The sequence below is a fragment of the Rhinolophus ferrumequinum genome, chromosome 23 (assembly GCF_004115265.2).
Source record: "Rhinolophus ferrumequinum isolate MPI-CBG mRhiFer1 chromosome 23, mRhiFer1_v1.p, whole genome shotgun sequence".
NCBI classification, from domain to species: Eukaryota; Metazoa; Chordata; class Mammalia; order Chiroptera; family Rhinolophidae; genus Rhinolophus; species Rhinolophus ferrumequinum.
The window spans coordinates 23075742-23101614 of record NC_046306.1 but is presented as its reverse complement, the minus strand read 5'-3'; the positions used below and the strand labels follow the sequence as shown (position 1 = coordinate 23101614).

Sequence of the window (25873 nt, the reverse complement as noted above, 5' to 3'; positions counted from 1 at the left end):
GGAAGCTTTTATGTATATCTCAGGCTTTTCTGCATGGATGCACATGTTACCTGTGAATATAAAAAGTTTTCTTCTTTTTTCAAAGTGTATGCCTTGTATTTATTTTCTTTGCCCTTAATGTACTGGTAAGAACATACAGTACAACTCTGAATAGAAATTATAAGAACAGACATCTTTGCCTTTTTGCCAAAATTAGGGAGAAAACATTCAGTCTTACCATCAGTAGAATATTAGCTGTAGGTTCTTCATAGTTGTCCTTTTTCTTACTGGGGAAGTTTCCATCTTTTTTCAGTTTGCTGAGCATTTTTATGATTGGATAAAGAATTTTGTTGAAAAAATTTTTTCTGCTTTGATATGAGCATATTGCTTTTCTTTTTTGGACTATTAAAATGTTCAATTACTTTGCTGGTTTTTTATTTCTTCGTTTCCAATCTAGAGTAGTAGTAGTGTTTTTCAAGACATTAGCTACTTCATCTAAGTTATTAAATTTATTGGCATAAACTTGTTAATTATAATTCCATTATATTTTTAATGCCTATAGGATTTCTCATGATGTTTCCTCTTTCATTCTGGATATTGGTAATCTGTATCATTCTCTTTTTTTTCTTGGATCATTTTGGCTAGCTTATATTAATTTTATTGATCTTTAAAAAAACAGTGTTTGAAGGGACAGACAACCAAGATGGCACAGTATGTAAATGCTGCGCTTACCTTCTCTCACAACCACATCAAAATTACAACTAGTCTACAAAACAACCATTATTGAGAATCGCCTAAAATCAAGTTGAACTGAAGCCTTTCAACTAAGGACACACAGAAGAAGCTATGTCCAGACTGGTACTAGAAAGCACAGAGACACAGAACAAGGTGGTCCCACACCACTGTGTGACCATTAAAGATCGGGAGGGATATTTCAGCTGTGGAGGACCCCTCCCCACTCCCAGAGAAGCAAAAGGCCCCAGCCCCATCCCAGCCCAGGGTTCCAGTGCTGGGGAGAGAAGTCCCCATAATTTCTGGTTGTGAAAACCAGCGGAGATTGTGACTAAGACTGAGTGTGGCTGCCCTTTCAGGCACTCCTCTTAAAGGGATTGCATGCATACTAATCCACCAACAGAATCACTTGCTCTGAGCTCCTGTGCTGGGGAAGAAGCTGGAAAGGTGGCAGGGACAAATGGTGGGGGATGGAGTTGTTTGCCTTAGGACGGGGCTGGAGAGACAGCTTTCTCCTGGACAGAGGAGCTGGCTGAGGCCATTGTTTCTTTGCTGAGCCCTCCCCCTTCTCAGCATGCAGACACAGGTGGCCACTCACGTTTGCCACACCCTGGTGATTCAAAACCCAGCCCCGCCCAACTTCCAGGCATACCCAGGCCACTTCCAGGCTTTTTGTGCAGACCGCCTGCCTTGGCTCAAGCTGCAGACTTTCCTAGGGTGGCTCAAAGGTTCACAGAACCCAGACGAGCAGCATCTGGCTTGAGCGTGTCCTGTACCTTTGGCTGAGCAGCCCTAAGCCAGCACTAGCGGCAGCGGGCTTTGGTTTGTGGCTTGGCCTCTCAAGGCGCTTTCAAGCACAAAACGGGCAGCAGCCATCTGCGGATTTCTTTGTGGCTCCTGCCAGGTGGCCCCAGGTGGGGCACGGGCTGTGGCTCACTTGACCTACAACATATCCCTTCCAAGGTGGTCCTGTGGCTGGCGCCCCCAGTGGCCAGATTCAAAATGAGCTGGAGCATCACCCAGCTGCCTCCAAGTAGGACACACCCAAGGGGCAGATTGGGCAGGCACCAGAGTCCTGCTGAGGTAGATCCTGCTCTGTAGGATCAGCCTCTGCCCAACAACTCTTCCATTATGGTCAAGGCCAGTACTCACAATGAGTGAGCTCAAGGGTCAGTCCCTCCTATTGATGTGCAGTTATCAACCAAGGCTTAACTACAAGAGGAGGGCACACACAACCCACACAAGGGACACACCTGGAGTGCATAGCTCAGGTGACAAGAAACACTGTGCCACTGAACCCCACAGCACACCTACTACATTAGGTCACTCTACTAAGACCAGAAGACATAGCAGCCCTACCTAATACTTAAAAACAAACACAGGGAGGCAGCCAAAATGGGGAGACAAAGAAACATGTCCCAAATAAAAGAACAAAACAAAGCTCCAGAAAAATATCTAAGCGAAGCAGAGATAAGCAATCTATCAGATGCAGAGTTCCAAACACTGGTTATAGGAATGCTCACTGATCTCAGGGAGAACTTCAACAATAGAGAGATAAGAAGCATAAAAATAGAGGTAGAAACCATGAAAAAGAACCCGTCAGAAATAAAGTATACAATAACAGAAATGAAGACTATATTACAGGGAATCAACAGTAGATTAGATGAAGCAGAGGATCCAACCAATGATGTAAAAGATAAGGTAGGAGAAAACAGCCAACCAGAATAGCAAAAAGAAGAAAGAATCCAAAAAATTGAGGAGAGTTTAAGTGGCCTCTGGGACAATATCAAGCATACCAACATTCATTTTATAGGAGTACCAGGAGGAGAAGCGAGAGAGCAAGGAATTGGAAACCTATTTGAAAAAATAATGATAGGAAACTTCCCTAACCTGGAAAAGGAAATAGATATACAAGCCCAGGTAGCACAGAGAGTCCCAAACAAGAAGAATCCAAAGGGGCCAACACCAAGACACATCATAATTAAAATGCCAAATGTTAAAGACAAAGAGAGAATCTTAAGAGAAATGCAGTTTGTTACCTACAAGGGAGCCCCCATAAGACTGGTAGCTGATTTCTCAACAGAAATTTTGCAGGCAAGAAGGGAGTGGCAAGAAATATTCAAAGTGATGAAAAATGAGGACCTACAACCAAAATTACTCTACCCAGCAAAGCTATCATTTAGAATTGAAGGACAGATAAAGAACTTCCCAAACACGAAAAAGCTAACGGAGTTCATCACCACCAAACAGGTATTACAAGGAATCTTAGAGGGACTTCTTTAAGATGGGATGGGGTTAAAGTTGGGTGAAAGGGGAAGGGATTAAGGAGTACAAATTTGTTGTTACACAGTAGTCATGGGGATGTAGGGGTATAGCATAAGGAATATAGTCAATAATATTGTAATAACTATGAATGGTGCCAGATAGGTACTAGATCTATCACAGTGATAGAAGGGAATGGGGTTGAGGGCAGGGTGAAAAAGGTGAAGGTATTAAGAAATGCAAATTGGTAGTTAATACAGAGTGGGGAATATAATTAACAATGTTGTAAAGATCATGTAAGGTGCCAGATGGGCACTGGACTTAACAAGGGATTACTTCATAGACTGTGTCCAATGCGCTAGACACCTGAAGCTGAATTAGAATAATACTGAATGTCAACTAAATATATAGGGGTATATATATACCCCTATATATTTAGTCACAGGATGTGGAGTACAACATAGGGAAGGTAGTCAATGGTATTGTAATAGCAATATAAGTTGTCAGAGAGGTAGCAGCTTGGGGGGTGGGTTATCACTTTACAAGGGATTTAAATGTCAAACTATTACTTTGTTTTCTAAACCTGAAACTAATAAAAAATAAAAAATGAAACAGTGTTTGATTTCATTGATTGGTAAATGTCCTATATGCAATTAAAAAGAATGTATGTTATTGAGTGGAATGTTCAATACCTGTCAATTGGATCAAATTAGTCAATAGTTTGTTCAATTATCCACCTTTCTTTTTTTCTTTCTATTTGTTCTATCAATGATTGAGAAAGGGTTGTTGAAATATCTGACTATAATTGTGGATTTGTCTTTTCCTTTTATAAATTTTATTAGTCTTTACCACGTGTATTTTTTTCTTTTTTCATTAGTTTCAGGTATACAAAACAATGCAATAATTAGACATTTCACCCTTCACAAAGTGATAAACCCCCTCCCTCAATCTATTGCCCCTCTGCCATCGTACGTATCTATTACAATTCCATTGACTCTATTCCCTGTGCTATACTTGATATCCCATGACTATATGTATTAAATTATAGTTGACATACACTATTATTCAATTTCAGCTTCAGGTGTACAGTGCAGTGGTCAAGCATCTACCAAGCATGAAGTGGTCCCTAATAAGACATGTTCCCATCGGACACCCTACAAAATCTTTACAACATTATTGATTATATTTCCCAAACTGTCTTTCATTTCCCTGTGGCAATATTGTAGTTACCATTTATGCTGTCTAATCCCATCCCCTTCTTCCTCATCCCCATCTCCCTTCCTTCTAGCAACCATCAGTTTTTCCTCTATATCTCTCAGACTATTTCTGCTTACTTTGCTCATTTATTCAGATTTTTAGATTCCACACATGCCACATACATTTTGAAGCTTTGGTATTAGGTCTTTAAGAATTTAAATTGCTATGTTTTCTTCATGAATTGACACCTTAATTATTATAGGAATGTTCCCTTTATGCCTGCTATTAGTTTTTGCTCTGTAATTTATTTTGTCTGATATTAATATAGCTATTCAAACTCTCAGCAAAGTGGAAAAAGAGGGAACATACCTCACCATAATAAAGGCCATATATAACAAACCTACAGCTAACATCATACTCAACAGTGAAAAGCTAAAACTGTTTTCCTTAAAATCAAGAAAAAGACAAGGATATCCACTTTCACCACTTTTATTCAACATCATGTTGGAAGTCCTAGCCACAGCAATTAGATAAGAAAAAGAAATAAAAGACATCCAAATTGAAAAGGAAGAAGTAAAATTGTAATTATTTACAGATAACATGATACTATATGTACTATTAGAACTGATAAATGAATTTAGTAAAGTAGGATACAAAATTAATATTCAGAAATTGGTTGCATTTTTATACACCAATAACAAACTATCAGAAGAGAAACTAAGAAAACAATCCCCCCTTTTTGTCATCAAAATGGCGGCGTGAGGTGAGCCTCTGGAAATCTCCCTTGGAATTTACAACAAATTGAAAAACTATAACTCCACAAACGACTCCCTGCACAGCAGACAGACAAGACGAAGAGTCTCACTACTGAATTCACCTAAAGGTGGGCAAATTGCGCGAGCAGGGGAGGAGGGAAGGGAGAAGTGCGGAGACGGAGTCCCGCGGGTGCAGGATGCAGACCTAGCTCAGTGCTCCGAGCTCGCTGCATTCCGTAACTTCTGCAGCTGCAGGAGAGGGAAGAACTCAAACTGCTAGGGCTCCATTTATGGTCCACAGAGCTGAGGGGACAGCATATCACATGGCTGAACCCAACGCTCATGGCAGAGACCTCGGAGCAAAGACTGAGGGAAGAAGGCTGAAAACAGTGGTGTAAGCACTCACTGCCTCAGAGAATGGAAGTCTTAGGCACTGAGACTAGCTGCCTGCTCCCTACCCTCCCAGAGCTCGCCCCGACCCCACCTGCCCAGTGCTAAAAGTGGAACAGTAGCAGTGTCAGATAAAAGGAACAGAATATTTGCTATTCTGAGAACTGTGGTCTGCAGACACAGATTCACAGCCCAACTAATTCCAGCAAAGGGGAGGGAGCTGTGGAAGCAGGACTGGCTGTGATGGTGGTCACCACGATTGCTCTGGGCCAATTCTCACAATCACCCCGCCCCTGACCACCCTATTTGGGCGGATCCCTGCAGGAGTAAACAGAACTGCTGAAACACATGGGCTCTGACTCTGGTGCAGGAAGAGCTTTGGAACTTCAAAAGCTCTCCTTATCCCCACAGGGACACGGGACCCTATGACCCAGGCACACTGTTAATAGAGGAGAAGCCCGCCTTCCAGGGAATCCCCCCATTGTGTGAGAAGCTGGAATAGTGTGAGAAAACATAACACTGCAGTGTGAGAGAGAAAAAAGATTACAGTCAGAGAGAAAATAAAACATTCTACCAACACGTACTGGAAAACAAAAGAAAGACTTCTTCCTACCAACCTATTGCAGAACCCACTCCTGTAGATGTCTAGGAAGAGAATAATAGACCATTAATTGCCATGAATAACCAAGGCAATAAGACAGCACAGAAAGAAAGTGAAAGTCTCCAGAAAACCAACTTAAACATATGGAAATATGTGACTTAAATGACAGAGAATTCAAGATTGCAGTTCTGAAAAAATTCAACGGGATGCAAGAAAACACAGAAAGGCAGTTTAATGAACTCAGAAACACAATCAAAGAACAATACGAACATTTTTCCAAAGAGATTGAAATGTTAAAAGAGAACCAAACAGAATTACTGGAGATTAAGAATTCAATAGAAGAAATGAAGAATGAAATAGCCAGCTTAGGTAGTAGAGTTGACCAGATGGAGGAAAGAATCAGTGACATTGAAGATACAAACCTGGAAATGACACAGATAGAAGAAGAAAGAGACTTGAGACTTAAAGAAATGAAAGAACTCTACAAGAAACTTTCTGACTCTATCAGAAAGAGCAATATGAAAATAATGTGCATACCAAAAGGAGAAGAGAGAAGGGAACAGAGAGTATATTCAAACAAATAGTTGATGAGAACTTCCCAAACTTGTGGAAAGAACTGGATCCTCGAATCCAAGAGCAAATAGAATATCTAAGTACCTCACCCCAACAGGCCTTCTCCAAGGCACATTGTATTGAAGCTGTCAAAAATCAACGACAAAGAAAGAATCCTCAAGGCAGTCAGGGAAAAAAGATGGTAGCCTACAAAGGAAAGCCCATTATATTATCATCAGATTTTTCAGCAGAAACTCTACAAGCCAGGAGGGAGTGGAACCAAATATTCAAGTTATTGAAAGAGAGAAATTACAAGCCAAGACCAATATACCAAGCAAAGATATCCATTAGATATGAAGGAGGAATAAAGACCTTTCCAGACATACAGAAGCTGAGGGAATTTTCGAATACACGACCTGCGCTACAAGAAATACTAAAGGAGGCTATTCGACCACATCAACAGGGAAAATCTGTGGCAACCAAAAACATAAAAAGAGGGAGAGTAAAAGCCTGAACCGGAATATGGGAATGGAGAAAGTAGGCATCATGAAGAAAATGGAATACTCTAAATATCAAACTTTCTTTTACATAAACTTAAGGGTAACCACTCAAAAAAAATCCAGAACTGAAATATATACTGTAATCAAAGAAGAAACAAAGGGAAACATCATAGAATACCACCACACAGAAATAATAGACAACAACAAAAAGGCAAAGAAACAATGGAGACACAGTCTTACGAGAAAACTAAAGATAGAATGATAGGAAATCCTCACATATCAATAATCACCCTAAATGTAATGGACTGAACTCACCAATAAAAAGGCACAGAGTAGCAGATTGGATAAAAAAACTAAACAAAACCATATGCTGTCTCCAAGAGACACATCTCAGCTACAAGGACAAGCATAGACTCAAAGTGAAAGGGTGGAAATTGACACTCCAAGAAAATGGTATCCAGAGAAAATCAGGTGTAGCTATACTGATATCAGATGAAACAGACTTCAGGGTGAAAAAGGTAACAAGAGACAAAGATGGACATTTCATAATGGTAAAGTAGACTATACAACAAGAAGACATAACAGTCATCAATATTTATGCCCCCAATCAGGGAGAACCAAAATATACCAAGCGACTACTAACAGAACTAAAGGGAGAAATTGAACAAAACACAATTATACTAGGGGACCTAAATACATCATTGACAGCTATGGATAGATCATCCAAACAGAAAATAATAACGAATAGCAGCCCTAAATGACACATTAGATGAAATGGGCATAATTGACATTTATAGAGCACTTCATCCTACAACATCAGACTATACATCTATTTCTAGTGTACATGGCACATTAACAAGGATAGACCATATATTGGGACATAAAACTAACCTCAGCAAATTTAAGAAGATTGAAATCATACCAAACATGTTCTCTGATCATAAGGCTTGAAATTGGATATCAACTGCAAAAAGAAAGCAGGAAAAACCACAAATACGTGGAGATTAAACAACATGCTTTTAAAGAACGACCGGATCAAAGAAGAAATTAGAGGAGAGATCAAAAGATACATAGAAACAAATGACAATGAAAATACATCATACCAAAATTTTTGGGATGCAACAAAAGCAGTTTTAAGAGGAAATTTATATCGTTACAGGCCTATCTCAAGAAACAAGAAAAATCTCAAATAAATAACCTCACGTTACACCTTAAAGAACTAGAAAAAGAAGAACAAATGAAACCCAAGGTCAGCAGAAGAAGGAAATAATAAAAATCAAAACAGAACTAAATGAAATAGAGAACAAAAAGGCAATAGAAAAAAATTAATGTGACTAAGAGCTGGTTCTTTGAAAAGATTAACAAAATTGACAAACCCTTGGCTAGGCTCACTAAGATAAAAAGAGGGAAGACACTAATAAACAAAATCAGAAATGAAAAGGGGAGATATCACGGACACCACAGAAATACAAAGGATCACCCAAGAATACTATGAAGGACTATATGCCATGAAATTAAATAACCTAGAAGAAATGGACAAGTTCTTAGAAACACATAGCCTTCCTAGGCTGAACCATGAAGAACTGGAAAATCTAAACAGACCGATCACCAGTAACAAAATTGAATCAGTCATCCAAACCTTCCCAAAAGCAAAAGTCCTGGACCAGATGGCTTCACTAGTGAATTCTACCAAACCTTCAAAGAGGATCTAATACAAGCCTGCTCAAACTCTTCCAAAAAATTGAAGAAGAGCAATCAGGCAAGAGAAAGAAATAAAAGGCATCCGAAATGAGAATGAAGAAGTAAATTGTCACTTTTTGAAGATGACATGATTCTTTATATAGAAAATCCTAAAGACTCCACCAAAAAGCTATTAGAAACAATAAACGAATACAGTAAAAGTAGCAGTTTCATGAATTAGAGTACTCTCAGAAAAAGGGACCAGGTTCTATTGGGCAAGGGAGAAACCACAACTGGAGCTGTAGTGCCACCTTCTGGAAACCAAAAGGAGGTCTCTAGCAGCCAGACTGGTGAGTTTTAAGAACAAGAAACCAAAAACTTAAGAATTAAGAATTCTTCCTCTGGGTGGTGAACACACAATGTGATATATAGATGATATATTATAGAATTGTATACCTGAAACCGATGTAACTTACTAACAATCATCACCCCAATAAACTTTAATAAAAAAAAAGAATTCCACCACAACAGAGACTTGTGACCTCCATCACTAGCATCTAAATCATAAAACTAAAAAATATGAATAACAACCGTATTGTTTCAGGCACATCAGCCATCTAGCCAAATATTATCTCATGTGTGAATTCCCTGTAAAACATATCAGATATAGAATCAGATAGCATCAACTTCAACATATCTATTGACATCAGTCCATTGATGGACATCTTAGCTTGGTAAAATGTTTCTTTACAAAACCATCAGATACTGTCTCACTTGAAAACATACAAAAATATGCTCAAATACATTAAATACTTAAGATTTAAAACAGAACCTATAAGGGAAAATCTATAAATCAACAGAATTAAAACTACTCTCCCCAATAAATAAAAGGGAAAGATAGGCAGAGTTATGTAATTTGTAGAAAAATTAAAATACACAATAAATATATATTATTTCCTTTATTCTACTTGATTTGGGTGTATTTTGCTCTCTTTCTAGTTTTGAAGTAGGATCAATCATAAGCAGATCATCTATGTTCCAAAAAATAATGCACCAAAGTAAAATGAAACATAGATGGTGATTATCATTTAATAATCAGTGGACTGTGATTTGTCTACTTTAGACATCCTTTATCTATTATCTTTCTTCTGTGGTAGATGACGGCATATCTCACTTATACCTTAAATCTGGAACCTTATTCTTCCTTCTACAATGTGAACTAGTTTCTTGATATACAGGCTAAAGATATGTCATCCTAGACTTCAGAATTACTAAGTACTTGAGGTGGCAAAAATATTTTTTGATGCCATGTTTCAATCTTTTAAAAAAAATCACTCCATCTTTCTGCTTAAGTACCTTTGTAAAGAAACTGAACGTGCCGTTCCTCTCCTGCACTCACGGAACTAGGGGTACGTCCACAGGCTGCCGGCACAATTAGAACCTGATGTTCCAAGAAAGGGATCATTAGCTACCTCTGCAGGCTGTGCTGCTCTCGTGGGGAATTCAGTGTGCTATTTGATATCGGCTCACGGGTGAGTGCTCTGGGCATGCCCGTTAATTTCTTCTTATTACATCATGTTGTCTCTGAAAGGCAGTTCAAGGGCAGCAATATGCCCATGTAAACAACTGTTCCAAATTTCTCAAACACCCAGTGGTGAAATGTGACGCAAGTATGGCCAGTGACATTAAGCAGAATATTTTGGTGGGGTATGTGGTAAGTTACTTAAAAGGGAAGGGGCAGGGATCCAAGTGGCGTGTACCCATTAGCTTTTGCCCTGCCACTTCCTTTTGCATGAAACAGGTCATAAGGCTGGAGGCAATGCAACCACTTTATAACTCTGGGAGAAAGGCACGTGCCAGGAATGTGGGAAAGAAGGGAAGATGTCGCCTGGCGCCTGATGTTATTGTGAAGCTCTCATAGCGTCCCTTGACTTTATGCCATATGAGAAGAATAAAACCCGATGTGTATAAGACTCCTTTTTGCATGTCTTTGTGTTTCACATTCTAGCCTATCATACTTCCTAACTAATCGGTCATGTATGCTAGGTTGAATGTGATTGAGAGACACAGCACTTTCTTAGTGTTACAGAGATGTAGTTTTCTTCCTTATGTTTCATTCTCTTTACTGTCTCCAGTTGGATATGAAGGGCAATCAATTATATTAGGGCACCTTGATCTGGAAGGTTAAAACACACAAGTGACTGGAAAATGTAGCTTAATAGCTCTAAGAAGCGTACCACCCCAATTTTGACAAGAAACAAATAAACCAAAACCCGATAAAACATCATTCAGATATCTAGAGTCTATCCTGAACATATTTCCTGGGTCGTAGATTGGAAGTTTAATCCACTTATGTTTAAAGTTCATGAGACCGTGGACTATTTCTGTTTTTCTCACTGCTTCATCCCTAGCTGCTTCACCAGTACAACCGAGAGCAGGGCAGTCAATGAATATTTGTTGGAAGAGTAAATACATGGATGTATTCCATAACATCTACACAAACACCCACACGCACTCATACACACATCCAAAAAGCTCTATATTAAAGTGAAAACAACGCTTTAGGGAAGTTCCTAAATTTCTCGAGCTTGTCTTTTCTCTGATTTTCCTTTATGGAAAAGGAAAAGAACTTCATTGGAGCAGAGAATGTGTTTCAAGAGCAAAACACTGAAGAGATCAGACTGAAAAGAAGTACCGTGTTTCCCGGAACATAAGACCTAGCTGCACCATCAGCTCTAATGCGTCTTTTGGAGCAAAAATGACCCAGTCTTATTTTCCTATAATATAAGACTGGGTCTTTAATATGATGCAATTAATATGATATGATACGATACAATAGAATATAATATAATGCCGGGTCTTATATTAATTTTTGCTCCAAAAGATGCATAGAGCTGATTGTTCGGCTAGGTCTTATTTTCGGGGAAACACGGTACCTCCCAGGCATATGATAGAGTGCCACTGTGGAAAGTGGGAAAGGGCTCTATCCACAGAGATTATACGGACCTGGAGGGAGAGATGCCCTGGGACAGCCCCCAAGGACACTGACTGGAGCTCTGCAGGAGGAGCTTTGGTGGTGGTGGATTGAGCACATAATGCCTTCTTTGTTAGACCCTACAAGGCATAGAGAGAGAGCAGGTAGCATCTGTCTCCAGGAAGCAGTGTGTGTTGGACCTTTGATGGTTGATGGTTGATTATGCCCAGAAACACAGGTCCCAGGAAACATCACCAAGCAGGTTTTCTCTCTAAGTCCCTCTTACTAAAACACCGCAGAACGCAAGACTCAATAGTCGCTCCCCCTCTCTCCCTGAAGCATGTGATGCATATAATCAGAAGGGTAAGAGGACAGCACTTCCATGAAACGAAACAGGTATTTATGGAAAAGAACAATTTGAGATATCAATTATCAACAGCATAACTGTTTGATATATAAACGTCATACTTTATATTCATATTGTAATGAACCCAGCTAGAGAGTAGCCGAGAAGTTTGAAAGAGCTGGATGGAAAATTCTAGATTACAGATAAAAGAAGAAATTGGGATAGGAAGTGTGTGGAAAAAACACTAAGAAATGTGAGGAACAGACCAAGAAATCCCAAAATCCTCTTTTTTTTTTTCAATTGAAAGCAGTCGCTGTTTATTAACTAACCAGATTACAAATACAACCATGGTAGATACCATGGTTCATTCTTCTAATAAGCCTGTTGATTTGGTCTCCCTGTTGCCAGCAATTCCACCTTCTACAAAATGGGTGGTCTTTTTCTTCATTCCACTCACGAAGAAGACAATTTGAAGGACCACAGGATGTTGTTTGCTTCTTTGAAGCATTTTCCAACAGTATAGATCTCATGAATAAGATCCTCCGTGCAGATGATGCCATATTTACCAAAAGAGATTGAACAATCAACGTGTTATTGCTTTTGTTGATTTTGCCATAACCATGCTTGTAAATCAGTTCATTTACTGACTTCAGGTTTGGGTACCCCATACAATATATGGTTCCCCAATCCTCAGCATGTTAATTGAAGCCTTGTTGAGCTTAAGAAGGTGCCATTGAAGTTCTGCAGAAGGTGAAGAAGCTGTAGCAACCTTCGAACCTTTGGGCTCCCACCATTGATGCCTGTGTCCTGATGACAAATGCCAATTTGGCTTCCACACGTACATGGAAGTTGCCAGCTTTTGTTACCATCCTAGCCACTCGAATCTCAGTCCTATGCTCGAATCTCTGCCTGTATTCTTTGTGATGGTGCTTAGTTTTTTCATGGATAAGCTTCCTTCTTGCCTTGCGAAACATCTTTTGGGCAAACTTCTTTCTCGGGCGCTTGATCTCAGCGCTGTGAAATTCTTCACTTTTTCTTAAGGGTATCTGGCACACCAGGAACCTCCTTTTTCTCTTCTGTGCCCTCCATGGTTCCAGCCAGAAATAGAGCCCCAGATCCATTTAAAATGAGTGAGTGGATGGGAAAAAGTTAGAACGGAGTGTAAAGATACCAAAGAAAAGAGGAAAATTCAAAGATTAAAAAAAATGAGTTCGCTTATTGAAGGTGCCCATTAAAAGTTGTGAATGGAAAAAGCAAAACAAAAATAAATAAATAAAATTAGCTTCCAATTCCACCAAGATGGAGTAGCCCATTCCTGCCAGGTCCTCTCTGTTCCATCTGAAAGACTCTATACTTAACACAACAAAAGGATTGCAGGATTCTGAAAGATGGAGAGAAGGTAGACTGTCTATATGCCTGAGGTCTTGGGGAACTACCTGGAGCTGAGTTCTCTGGTTCCCTTAATTCCTCATATATACTCAAGACAGGTGCAACAAAATATTCCAAGTGAGAACAGAAAAAGGTGTGCCTTTCTTTGCATGTTGTTCTGTGGGACATTGAAAAAGAGCTAATATTTAAAGCATCAGAGCCCAGAATGTATGGAGAGAGACAGAGAGTTGGGCTGAAAAAAGTATTTGAAGAAATACTCCCAAATGTGGCAAAAGATAATAACCAAAGGAGTTAAGAAGCTGAGTAACCACAAATGGGATTAACCCAAAGAAATCTGTGTGAAGACAAGTTTATTATAAAATCGGTATTAAAACACATGGGCCCTAGAGTAATAAAACCATCTTGACAGAGAAGACAAAAGTGGGAGGTGTCTTTCTATCCAATATCAAAGCTTAAGTTCAATAGTCAAAGCATGTATGAGGGATAAATGAATATCAGTAGAACAAATTAGCCAAGAAATGGACCATACAAATATGCTCAACTAATTTTGATAAGATCTAAAGAACAATAAAAGAGGGACCCTTGTGGTGATGGAACCGTTTTTTAAATTAGTTTCAGTTGTACAAAACAATATAGTGATTAGACATATACCTCACAAAGTGATAACCCCATAAGTTTATTACCTGTGATAGAACCATTTTGTATCTTGAGTGTAGTGGTGGATACACGAACCTACATGTGTGATAAAATTGTATGGAATGACATACACACACAATATCACAATACATGCATGCACACACAAATGATAACCAATAAAACTGGGGAATTAGAAAAAGATTGGTGAGGTGTATCATAGTTTATATCTTGGTTGTTGATAGTGTGATATAGATTTGCAAGATGTTTTACCACTGGGAGACACAGGATAAAGATTACACAAGATTGCTTTTAAGTTATTTCTTATAATTAGATGTGAAGCTACAATTATTTCAACTGAAGTTTTTACTAAAACTATTAGCTGATGGAAACAGGCAATATATGAAAAGAATTAAAGCCATGACTACATGGGATCTTTTGCATGTGGAAAGGCAGTTAAATATTTGAAAAACCATCAATGTCACCCACCAAATTAACAGGTTAGGAGAGAAATCATATGATCATATCATACATATGCATATATAACATGAATGCATAAATAATATTTGAATAAATTCCATATGCATTCATGATAAAAAATCTCAGAAACTGAGAATGGAGGGAAACTTTCTCAACTTTTTTTTCAACTTGATAAAAAACAATCTATAACATACCTACACCTAACTTCATACTTAATGGGAAAGAATCAATAAATCCATCTAAGATCAAACATGCAAAGGTGATCACTTTCACCACTTTTATTTAACATATTTGGAAAATGATACCCAACACAATTAAGACAATAAAAGGAAATAAAAGGCATACAGTTGGAATAAAAGGAAAGAAATTGTCCCCATTTGCAGCTGACGTGATAGTGCACATAGAAAAGACCAAGGAATCTACAAAAAAAAAACAAACCTCCTAGAACTAAAAAGTAAGTTAAGCAAGGTCCAGGCTACAAGATTAACACATAAAAATGAATTGTATTGCTGTATACTAGTAAGGGTATGGGTATATTAATTTAAAAGTATAAAATCAAAATCACTCATAAGTTTAAATATTTAGGTGTAAATGGAAAAACATTTTTAGGTCTTATATTCTAAAAATTACAAAACGCTGATGAAAGAAAATTTAAAAAGACTTAAATGAAGTGTCATAAACACACATGTTCATGGACTGAAAGATTTAACATAGTAGTCATTTCTCCCCAAACTAATAAGGCAGGTTTAACTCAATTGCTATCATAATCCCAGCAAAATCTTTTGTAGAAATACACAAGACGTTCCTAAAATTTTATTGAAAGATAAAGGAACTGGTACAGCTACAACAATTTTTAAAAAGAACAATAAAGCAGGGGGAATCAGTACACTACACAAGGACATATTAATTATATAGCTACAGCAATCAAGAGTGTATTGGTTTGGCAGCAGAATAGGCACAGAATCAATGGAACAGAACAAAGAACCAAGTGCAGCCAAGTAATTTTTAACAAACGTACCAAAGCAATTCAATGGAGGAAGAATAGTTCTTTCAACAAATGGTTACTGCAAAAATTAGATTCACAGGTTAAAAAAAATCCATCTCAAATTAAACTTTATACCTTATACAAAAATTAATACAAATTGGATTGAGGCAATCACTCAAATAGAAAGGAGGATACTCTACTGAATGTCGTGAGCTATTGGTCTGAAAAAAATGGGATCTTACTTAGCATTCAACTATCATTGTATGTATGTGTGTGTGTGTGTGTGTATACACACATATACATATAAATATATATACATATATATATATATATATATATATATATTCACATACATACATATATGTTGCTGCAATCAGAAGGCCCCACATAGTGTTAAGGAGGAATTCCTTTGGGAGTTGTTTCATTCCATCAGGACCTACATTTCTTCAGAATTATAACTCATTTCATGAGGCCTCAGTTTCCTCTTACAGTTCCTAGAACAGAGCATTATTTTGTCATGCACACTCAATGGTGCAAGTTAATAGTCTGGTGTCCTGAGTGGCATAGCATTCTCCCTCTCTCTGATTCATCACACATGATAGGCCAGTAAAGGTGACCACTTAGAGTCCTAGCTGTGCAAAGTGTCTTAGATTCCTCAGGATACAGAGCTTCCTCTCTCCAGAAGCCATGAATCTCCTGATGCTGACCTTCATTATATGTGGGTTACTAACTCTAGTGACCAAAGGTAAGGGAACCCTAGAATATCGGGATGATGGAACTGGGATGAGTTGTTGACTTTGAACTCCCAGGTGTCACGAGGGGGAAAGAGGGTCCACGGGAAAAGACTGGGCCAATAAAGAGCAGCAGAAATGCTCTTTTTATGGCAGCTCCTTGTCCCTACTCTAAGTATCTGTTAGGTGCAGCTATCAAGCTGGAGTGTCTTCTGAGAAATTTATCCAAAGGCAAGAATTTCCTCAGTCTTCTGAATAGCTCTGTCTGTCTATATAACGAACCAGTGTTAACTTAGCCTCACTTCCTTCTATTTTAACAATTTCATTATTGTGCCTATTTCATTGTGTGTCCTATTAGTTCAACTTTTACTATCATCTTGAATTCTCTTTTGTCATGAAATTACCTTCAAGGGAGGCCCTTATTTTTATGTTCTGACATACAGTGAACAAATTCATCACATTCTTTGTAGATGCTGTAGAGCTGTCATGAGAAAGAGACAACATAAGTTTGAGTTAGAAGTGGGAGAAGTTAAAATAGAGTAAAAAGACAAGTGACCAATTGGGGGCTTCTGATATTAGATCAAAATGAACGAACTTATTCCCTCTTTTTAATCATTCTACTTTTGAAAATTATATACTTTCTGTTGAAAAAATGTACTTGGAATTGTTAAAAAGTATCAAGTAATGGATAGGTTTATATGAGTTTAAGGAAAAGTACTCTCCTACTCTAGAATAATATTTCTTGAATCTTCCCTTTCAGAATCTCTGAATCAATTACTCTTACCAGTTCCCTTTCAGAATCTCTGAATCAATTATTCTTACCAATTACTTGTATATCCTAGCAGATATATATGTGTGTGTGTGTGTGTGTGTGTGTGTGTTTTCAAGTAAGACAGCTTCTGATGGCTTTTTAAAGAAACTTTTTACAACAAGATATATTAATACATTTCTTAGTTTACATATCTTTTACAAACTAAGATATACATATATGTAAGTATATCTCCTAGATTTTTTTTAAAAATCCAATGTAAATGAACCATGTGGATTCTTCTGCAATGTACTAGCAATATGTCTTAGAGACTTCTTACCAATATGTAAACCAACTGTATTATAATTAATTCATACATAGAACTTAAGGGGGCTGTGTGGGTTGAATTTCCTTAATGTAATTCATCCATTACTACTGGAAAACCAGTCTTTAATTATCAGAAACAATTTAGTAAGGAAAAATTGTCAACAAATGTCTTTTCCATGTATAACTATGCACACAAATACACACACACACACACACACACACGATTGTCAAACAACCCACCAAATGTGCTATACTATATTTCACTCTTATCACTAATGTGTGAGAGTATTAGCTTCCCATGTATTCATCATTACATTTTTTATCACATTCTTTCAACTATTTTATTTGATGTGTGAAAATATCTCATTTTTGTTTGAATTTATGTACTTTAATTATAAATGAGTTTTGAACATCTATTCCATTGTATTTCTGAACACTTTCTTATTAATTGTTAAGAGTTCTTTATGTACTAAGAAAATGGACTCTTAAAATTTGGACATATTATATTTTGCTTAGAAAGATATTCACTTCCACAAAATGGACATAAATGTGCCTATATGATCCTATATCTTGATTCTCATGGAGACATGTTGATTTAGTAAGTGAGACAAGAATTAATATCTACTCTCAGTTCTGATTATGAACTATTTGCTGAAATTTTGGAAAGTTTGGAAGTAGTAAAGAAGTAAAAATAAGCTTTTGCTCTGTTGCTCTCCCTCAGATTCCCTGGATACCATGTGAATAAAATGTGTAATTTACTTTTAAATTTTCTACCACATCTTTAGTATTTTCCCACATATTAAATATGTTCCCCAAACTGAGCTTTTAATAATTGCATAAAATTTTATGGAATGGATGATCTGTAAATTATTCATCTAATTTTATAACTGGACATATATGTCCTTGGTTTGTTCATTTTTTGTGTGTTTTTTTTTTGCTAATAAGTGTATTTATGTTCCATTTACAAGTATAGTCTATATAACTGTTGTTAGACATAAACATTCAACATAAAATTCCTAGAAAAGCACCTTATCAATTTCTGAATATTGCAAATTTTTTAAATGAAGGAAAATATCTAAATGTATAATTTTTTTCTATTTCTTTGGCTATGAAGTCAAACTTGAAGTATATATTTAGTGTGTATTTTAATTTTTAGACAAATTGTGTGGTCCTGCCTATTTTTCCCTTTTATTTGGAGGGTGTACTTTTTATATCTGTTGATTTATAGATTTTCTTTTACAAGTTCAGTTTTGAAATTTAACTATTTAATGTATTTAAGTTTATTTTTGTGTGTTTTTGAGTGAGACAGCATCTGTTGGTTTTATAGAGATATTTCTTAGCAAGCCAAGATGTCCATCAATGGACTGATATCAATAGCTATATTGAAGTTGATGCTATCTAATTCTATATCTGGTATGTTTTAGAGAAAAGTCACACATGGGATGATGTCTTGGCTAGAGGGCTTATGTGCCTGAAATAATAGTTATTTATATTTTTTAGTTTTATGATTCTGAGATATCAGTGATGGCGGCCACAAATCCTAACTACATAATAATTCCAGGCTATTCTGAAAAAATACATTAAGTTACAGATTACTCCTAATTGCCATCATTGTATTGCTTAAGCTATATTCTTGAAATTGTCTTTGATATTTTCAGCTGTGACATCCACATCTGTTAGGAAGCCTGTTACATCTCCCTGCAAATTATATCCAGAACCAACCAAGCTCACCATCTCCACTGCTACCATCCTGATTCAGATCACTATCATCTCTCACCTGTTACTGCTGTAGCTTCCTTACAGGTCTCTGTCCTACCCTCGCCTCCTGCAATCTACTGTCAAGACAGCATAGAGCACGATCCACCCACACTGGAAGTCAGATTGTGTGCCTCTTCTGCTCAAAACTCTGCAATGGCCCCCTCTTCACTCAGAACAATAACCAGGGCCCGTACAGTGGCCCACCTGCCGCCCATGATCTGGCCCTAATGACCTCTCTCACTTCATCTCCTACTAGTCTAGTGATTGCCCACTTTGCTAGAGTCACACTGACCTGAATTCTCTTCCTCAAACGTGCCAGCCTTGCTCAACCCACGGAGTTCTGTTTGTTTGTTCTGCTTAGCACGCACTTAACCCACATACCGGTGTGGCTGTTTCGTTTACCTCCTCAAGTCCTTGTTTAATTGTCACCTTCTTTCAAGATCAGTGCTAACTGCTGTTTAAGAAACTGCATCAATGACACTCCAAATAGATTCTGCTTAAATCTATTTTCTCTCATTTCTGCAAACCATTTATCACCTTCTCACATACAAGATAATTTACTTTTTTTTAATTAGTTACAGGTGTTTTAAAACAATGTAATAATTAGACATTTGTACCCCTCACAAAGTGATAACTCCCCGTTTCCCAATCTACTACCCCTTAGGGAGACCACTTCATGGACAGTGTATTTTTATTATTATTATTATTATTATTGCCTATCTTCTCCTAATAGAAAGTAAGCTCCATGTGATTTTTTAACAAATGTGCTTAGTTAACAAATGTACCTCAAGGGCCTAGAATAGAGCCCATATCATAGTTAGGGGCTCAAAACTGTGTTGAGTGAGGGCTGTACCCGAAATTTTAACTCTGGAGGGAATAGTTAAAAAGGAATAGTGACCAATGCAAGTAAGAAACAATTCAGAAGAAAAATTGACAGAAGAAGATGATTAAAGGGCTTAGGAAAGGACAAGAGAGACCTCAGGTTTCAAGTATGGGTACTCTGGAGGGGAAAAAAAACACTTTAAGAGAGAATCTGTAGACGTGAGGAGGGAAGCAGCAATGTTAGATTTTGTCTTGGATAAAAGAAATGGAATGTCTACATTTGAAACTTATGGAAAATTCTATCATGAGCCAAGTAAATCTGGGCCCATAAAATAAGAGAATGGATCATTGGAGAAGAGAAAAAAAGTGAACATGTCCCAGAGGAGACAATTATTGCGACCTTTCTATATGTCAACCTGTGACAGGTACTTTTCATACATTATCAAATTAAAGCCAAAAAAGGTTGTTTTGAGAATTACTTGCCCTTCCTCATATATACTGGGCTTCCTCCAACATAGAACCTTTGCTCTATCTGTTTTCTTTGCTTAGTACTTTGCAAGTTGTAACCTTGGTACTTCTCGGGCAATTTGCTGAGAAAGATGGTTATGTAGTTTGCCTGATAAATGATCATACAATGGAGCAGACGAGTTTCACTTTAGATTCATAGATTCACCCCTCAAATGAATTATCACACTGCTGAGAAATCCTACTGTTCTCTTGTGCGTTCATCTTCCCTCTTTCCTAGGCAACTATTTTGTACTGACCTTTCTTTCCTTTTAATTCTCCTGCTCCACTCCTCTACATGACTCTCCCTCCCAGCTTATGACTTTACCTCACACTTCATGATTTAAAAAATTCAAATAGAACTTCTTCTTTTTACCACTGCCAATATTCATACCAGTAGGGCTTTGCACCCATCTTCTCTTTCCTTCCTGATATAGCTGAGGAAATGTACCTTCTCCATTTCAGTCAATCTGTCATATAGTGATTTGGATCCTTGTCACTTTATCAAGGATTATGCCCTTTTGCTTTCTCTTTTCCCTATTGTACATTAACTTCTGCCTTTCTAGTTGTTTCTCCTATTGTTTGCAAGTATGTTCTGTTATTTCCCATTCTTCAGAAAAAATGTGAAAAACGCTCCCTTGACCCCATATCGTCCTCCAAGAACTTCTCTATTTCTCTGCTCTTTCTCAAAGCTAACCTTAAGAGTTTTGTCTGAAGTGTTACTTCCATTTCTCCCATTGACATTTCAATCAACTTCACTTTTGTTTCTTTTCTTCCTACCACTCTGAAACTACTCTTGTCAAGGTTACCAGTGATACTTATGGAGTTAAATGCAATGGATACTTTTGCCCTTATCTTACTCAACCTCTCAGTGGTATCTGCCTACAAATGTCTACTCATTCCTTTATGAAATATTTTTCTCTTTTGCATAATCTAGTCATATCTGATACAACTTTCCTTGTATCCTTTAGGCATTTGCCATTTTCATGCATATCAGCTTGAGCTGCAACTGGCAGCATCCCCAGAGCATGGTTGGTTGCTTATGAAATACCTCTGTACAGGGCAATCCAGAAATGACGGAATTATCAGCTACTGGCTTTCAGGGTGGTGAATAAATACTCCAGCTCCTCAAGACGGATCACTCCGAGGCTTATTTCATACACTGGTGCTAGAGTTCCCCATGGGATTGTGCTTTAGGCAACCACAGTGGTAATGAACTGTATAACTCACCTCTTTTTGGTTTTCTTACTTTCCTAACTTCCCCATTGCAAACTGATTGGGGGGACACCTCTCAACTCAAGTATTATACTCCACTTTTGCCTCAAGATCTGCTTTTGGGGAAATGAATCTAATTCGCTAGTGTCTCATTTTCCTGTTTTGCTCTGATTTATCTGGTTGCTCCTTTTGAGTCTTTCCCTCCTATCTGAGCTCTTAATGTTGACACTCAACTGTCGCGTCCCGTGCAACACGGGCAGTGAAGGAACAAAAAGGGGCAGCTTTAGGTTAAGTTTTAAAAAAGAAAGAAACAGAGACTTAATTCAGTTAAATCTCAGAAGGCGAGGGGCCTTGCAGCCTGAACAAAGACTGGAGCCCAGAATCAAGCCGACTGGTGGCTTTTATTGATATTGACATAAGGCATTAACATTATTTATTCCACGGTCTGTGAATCCTATACATCATAATAGGAAACCGATTGGAGTCAATCACCCTTTCCTGCAGACAGCTGGAGGGTAGGTCTCAACTTCCCCAAGGGACAAAACCTATATGCATATGAATAGATGGAGAGCACATCACTGAATCACTTCCCTTGCAGGTTCTGGGAAGGAATGCAGCCACAGAGGCTGAGGCTTTCCTTAGCCTGAGGAAGGTGGAGGCTGTGCCCATCTGTGTGAACCCCGTGGGTTCTCCTGTTGGTCCCCACGACTGCGCCTGGCTTGAGTTGTTCCTTCCGTGAGGAATCTTACTCGTCATTGACTGTCCAGTCATCTTTCTGGGACCAAACAGGGAGGCATAAGGTGCAAACACAAAGGTTTAGCAAAGTCCTTGAAAGGATAGTCTTACAGACTCTCCTTTCTATGGGGGCAGGTAGAAGGAAACAAAAGGTTAAGCTGGTGCGTGGCTACACTCACCAGACCTTAATTATGGCCCCTTTTTCCTCATATTATTCCAACTTATTATATTTTATCAATTACTGTAGTTTTAAATACTATCCATAAGCAATGATTCCAAAATTTACACCTAGAGTCTAAACTTGTCTACAGAGATCCTACAGGTATATCCAACTGTCTTCTTGACATTTTATATATATATTACATGTTATATGCCCCAGAGCAAATACTTGAGACAACTTTCTTCTCTTCCCTCCAAATCTTGTTCTTTCCTCAGTTTACTATTCTGTTAGTGGCAAATATCACTAATCTACTCCAGCTCACTACAGAAATGTAGTGATGCACTTTGATTTCTCCGTCTTCCTCTAAGCTTATATCCAAACAATCAAGGTCTTAAATCTGTCCTCTTCTTTCCACAACTCGCACAGCCCCAGTTCCAACCACCATCATATCTTACCAGCCAAAACCTCTAACATGTGTCCCTAATTCTGTTCTTTCTTTTCCCTAATCAAATTTCCACACGCAATGCTAACTATCTAAAACATAAAGTAAATTAGCTCACATTATGTTTTGAAATAAATAAAAATGCTTAATGATGGCCTAAAGTGACTGGGAGATGGCATTGTTACTTCAAGTTCATTTTATCCTGTGCTCCTTTGCTCTTTGTGCATTGCGTTTCAGACTCATCAGCATTCTCTAAATACCCTGACGACACTATGCAGTTTCTCATCACTGGGACTGAACATTTGCTTGTCCTTTCCTGAAATAATCTTTGTGTACCTTGCTGGCTCCTTTTATCCTTCTTGCCTTCACTTAAATATCAGCTCTTAGTATGTCCACCCTCTCTGTCTCATCTTCTTCCTTCTCTCTCCTCCCACCCCCCAATTTCCTTGGTGGCATATATCACAATTTTTAATATATACTTTACCATGTTGTCGCTAGATTTAAAACTTGACCTGCTTATTTATTCATTGCAGCTGGCTGGGAAGCTCAAAGATGCTGGAAGAATAATGTAGGACACTGCAGAATACGGTGTTTACATGTTGAAAGGTACAAAATTCTTTGTATGAACAAGCTCAATTGCTGCACTCCCATAAAATTTGATGAATATAGTCAAAGGCCACTACCTCCACTATTTCCTACTATCAATTTTAATACTTGGGATGTTTTTCATAATTCCCCCATAACTGGGATCAGTGATGAGGTAACAATTAATAAAGCTGAAGAAAGCACAGAAACTGGGACCACAACTCCCACGATGAAAATTTCTACACAGGCTTTGACTACGACTCCCAAGATGAAAATTTCTACACAGGCTTTGACTACGACTCCCAAGATGAAAATTTCTACACAGGCTTTGACTACGACTCCCAAGATGAAAATTTCTACACAGGCTTTGACTACGACTCCCAAGATGAAAATTTCTACACAGGCTTTGACTACGACTCCCAAGATGAAAATTTCTACACAGGCTTTGACTACGACTTCCAAGATGAAAATGTCTAAATAGGCTTTGACCTTAACTTCAACTTTGACACATCCTCTTAAGAGCAGCAGTGGAACAACTAATTAACATTTCCTGCTGGGTATGGAAGACTACAGGTAACCATTAGGAATAATATTCAGGGAGCCAATTCTACTGATGTTATTTCACTGAAGACAATTCTATTGGGGATTGGGTGAAATGAAGATGGACATAATGCTACTGCCAAGACAAGAGCCAAGAGAATTACCTTACAATCAGAAACATAGAAAGAGAAGTGTAGAGAAGATAGAGGGATTCTCTTCATCAGGCTTCAATTCTTTATCTGTCTTCCTCACATGTATTAAAATACATGGTCTAATATTTGGTCTCAAGTGAACATTTATGTGTCTATTATTTTTCCATGCTTCTCCCCCCCCCAACACACACACACACAAAAGTTGAAGGCCACAGTGTGGAGCTGACTTTTTGGTTGAGACTTGGATTTTGATTTTATTAATGCCTGAACCACCACTATCATATATGGAAGAATTTATGAAGGTACATAAAAAGTCTTCCCTTCCCCACACCCCACCTTTTATTGTAAGCTCTGACTTTAAATCCCTGTCTGTATCATGAGGTCAAATTTTGTTTAAGGCTTCAACTAGGAACTATTCCAATTAAAGTTAGAGACTACCTCATTTGGCACAAACACTGATTTAACTAGATAGAGTCAAAAGTGGGACTTGCCTTGAAAGCATATCATATAAAATTAAAAGTTACATCACAAATTCTACTTATCTTCCCAATGTTATTTCCACTCCAAAGTCCAACTTTTAACTATGGTGACCTCATTGCATGCCTCTCCAGATCTTCATGTCCATGAATGCTAGTTGTGTGTAGGGCACCTGTAGTTTGTGTGCCTATATGCATGTGAGTGCTGTTTGTACGACAACTGATGGGTCAGCAAGTTTGCTCTCTGATATCATAGAGAAGCAGTTATTAACTACAAGACTGATTAATTACTAACACGTTGGGCTAAGGCTGGAGTGCTACTGAGAGCCACAGTATCATATCCCTAAATGTCTCAGAATCAAGAAGGTTTATTCCTCTAATTCATTTTATTTTTGTCTAGATCAAGCTGCCATGGCTGTAGTTTGGATATTGGCCATCAGACTACTGATCTTTCAGTAAACCTCATATTCCAATAGATCTTTGACCATTGGACAAACCATCCAAGTTTGCCTGGTACTGAGGGTCTTCCCAGATCATGGGAATTAGAGTCCCCAAGTCTTTAGCAAACCCGGACAAATTGATCACCTTCTCCCAAATGTACCTTGGCCTAAATTGCTCTTCCCCTGACACCTCATCACACAGGTCACATGTCAACTCTTCACAGAGGCATTCTTTCAACATAAAGACCTCCCTAGACCACCTGTCTACCTCAGCCCAGAGTACTCTTTTTCCATATCTTTGCCTCAAATGTCATCTTCTTAGAAACAATCCTTGGTTATGAGACCACTCCTTACTTTAATTTGTATTATTTTTTTCCTATCACTTAAACACTTTGAAATTAGTTTGCATATTTCTTTGCTCTCCTTCTGAATTATTGAGTTATTTACTTATGTATGGCCACCATAACCACCATAATGTACATATAATCCTGACACCTTGATCTTGCTCATGGCTCTGTCCCAAGCTGCTAGACCAGTTTTTTGCACGTGGTAAATGCTCAGTAAAAACTTGAGAACATGTTGTTCGTGCAATCATCTCAATAAATATGAGAAAGTCACACAATGTAAATTAGTGGTATTCAATGTCAGTTTCCTTGTTTTGATATATGTTTTGATAGGAGCAATGGATTTGGAGTCAGATGGACTAAAGTCCCTTTCCTGACTCCATGACTTACCAGTGGTGTGACCTGAAGAGAGTCACTTGATTTCTCTGAGCTTCAGTTT

At 38.0% G+C, this 25873-nt stretch overlaps 1 protein-coding gene and 1 pseudogene across 1 annotated transcript; one reads left to right on the top strand and one right to left on the bottom strand.

Annotated features, from left to right (window-relative positions):
• The window catches only part of LOC117016294 (60S ribosomal protein L7-like), a 44435-nt pseudogene extending 31366 nt beyond the window's left edge, over positions 1-13069 (bottom strand).
• Positions 13070-16142: 3073 nt separating this feature from the next.
• On the top strand, positions 16143-23959 carry DEFB125 (defensin beta 125). Its single transcript, XM_033095490.1, has 3 exons — positions 16143-16200; positions 23431-23649; positions 23730-23959. Exons 1-3 carry the CDS (start codon positions 16143-16145, stop codon positions 23957-23959), a joined length of 507 nt encoding a protein of 168 aa, XP_032951381.1.
• The last annotated feature ends 1914 nt before the right edge of the window (positions 23960-25873 follow it).

Bases quoted from the DNA above. Each gene is read 5' to 3' on its own strand.
- DEFB125 (XM_033095490.1), top strand. From the start codon at position 16,143: ATGAATCTCCTGATGCTGACCTTCATTATATGTGGGTTACTAACTCTA. The intron at 16,201-23,430 runs GTAAGGGAACCC...TATTCATTGCAG, and splicing joins ACTAACTCTAGTGACCAAAG to CTGGCTGGGAAGCTCAAAGA. The intron at 23,650-23,729 runs GTGATGAGGTAA...ATTTCTACACAG, and splicing joins TTCCCCCATAACTGGGATCA to GCTTTGACTACGACTCCCAA.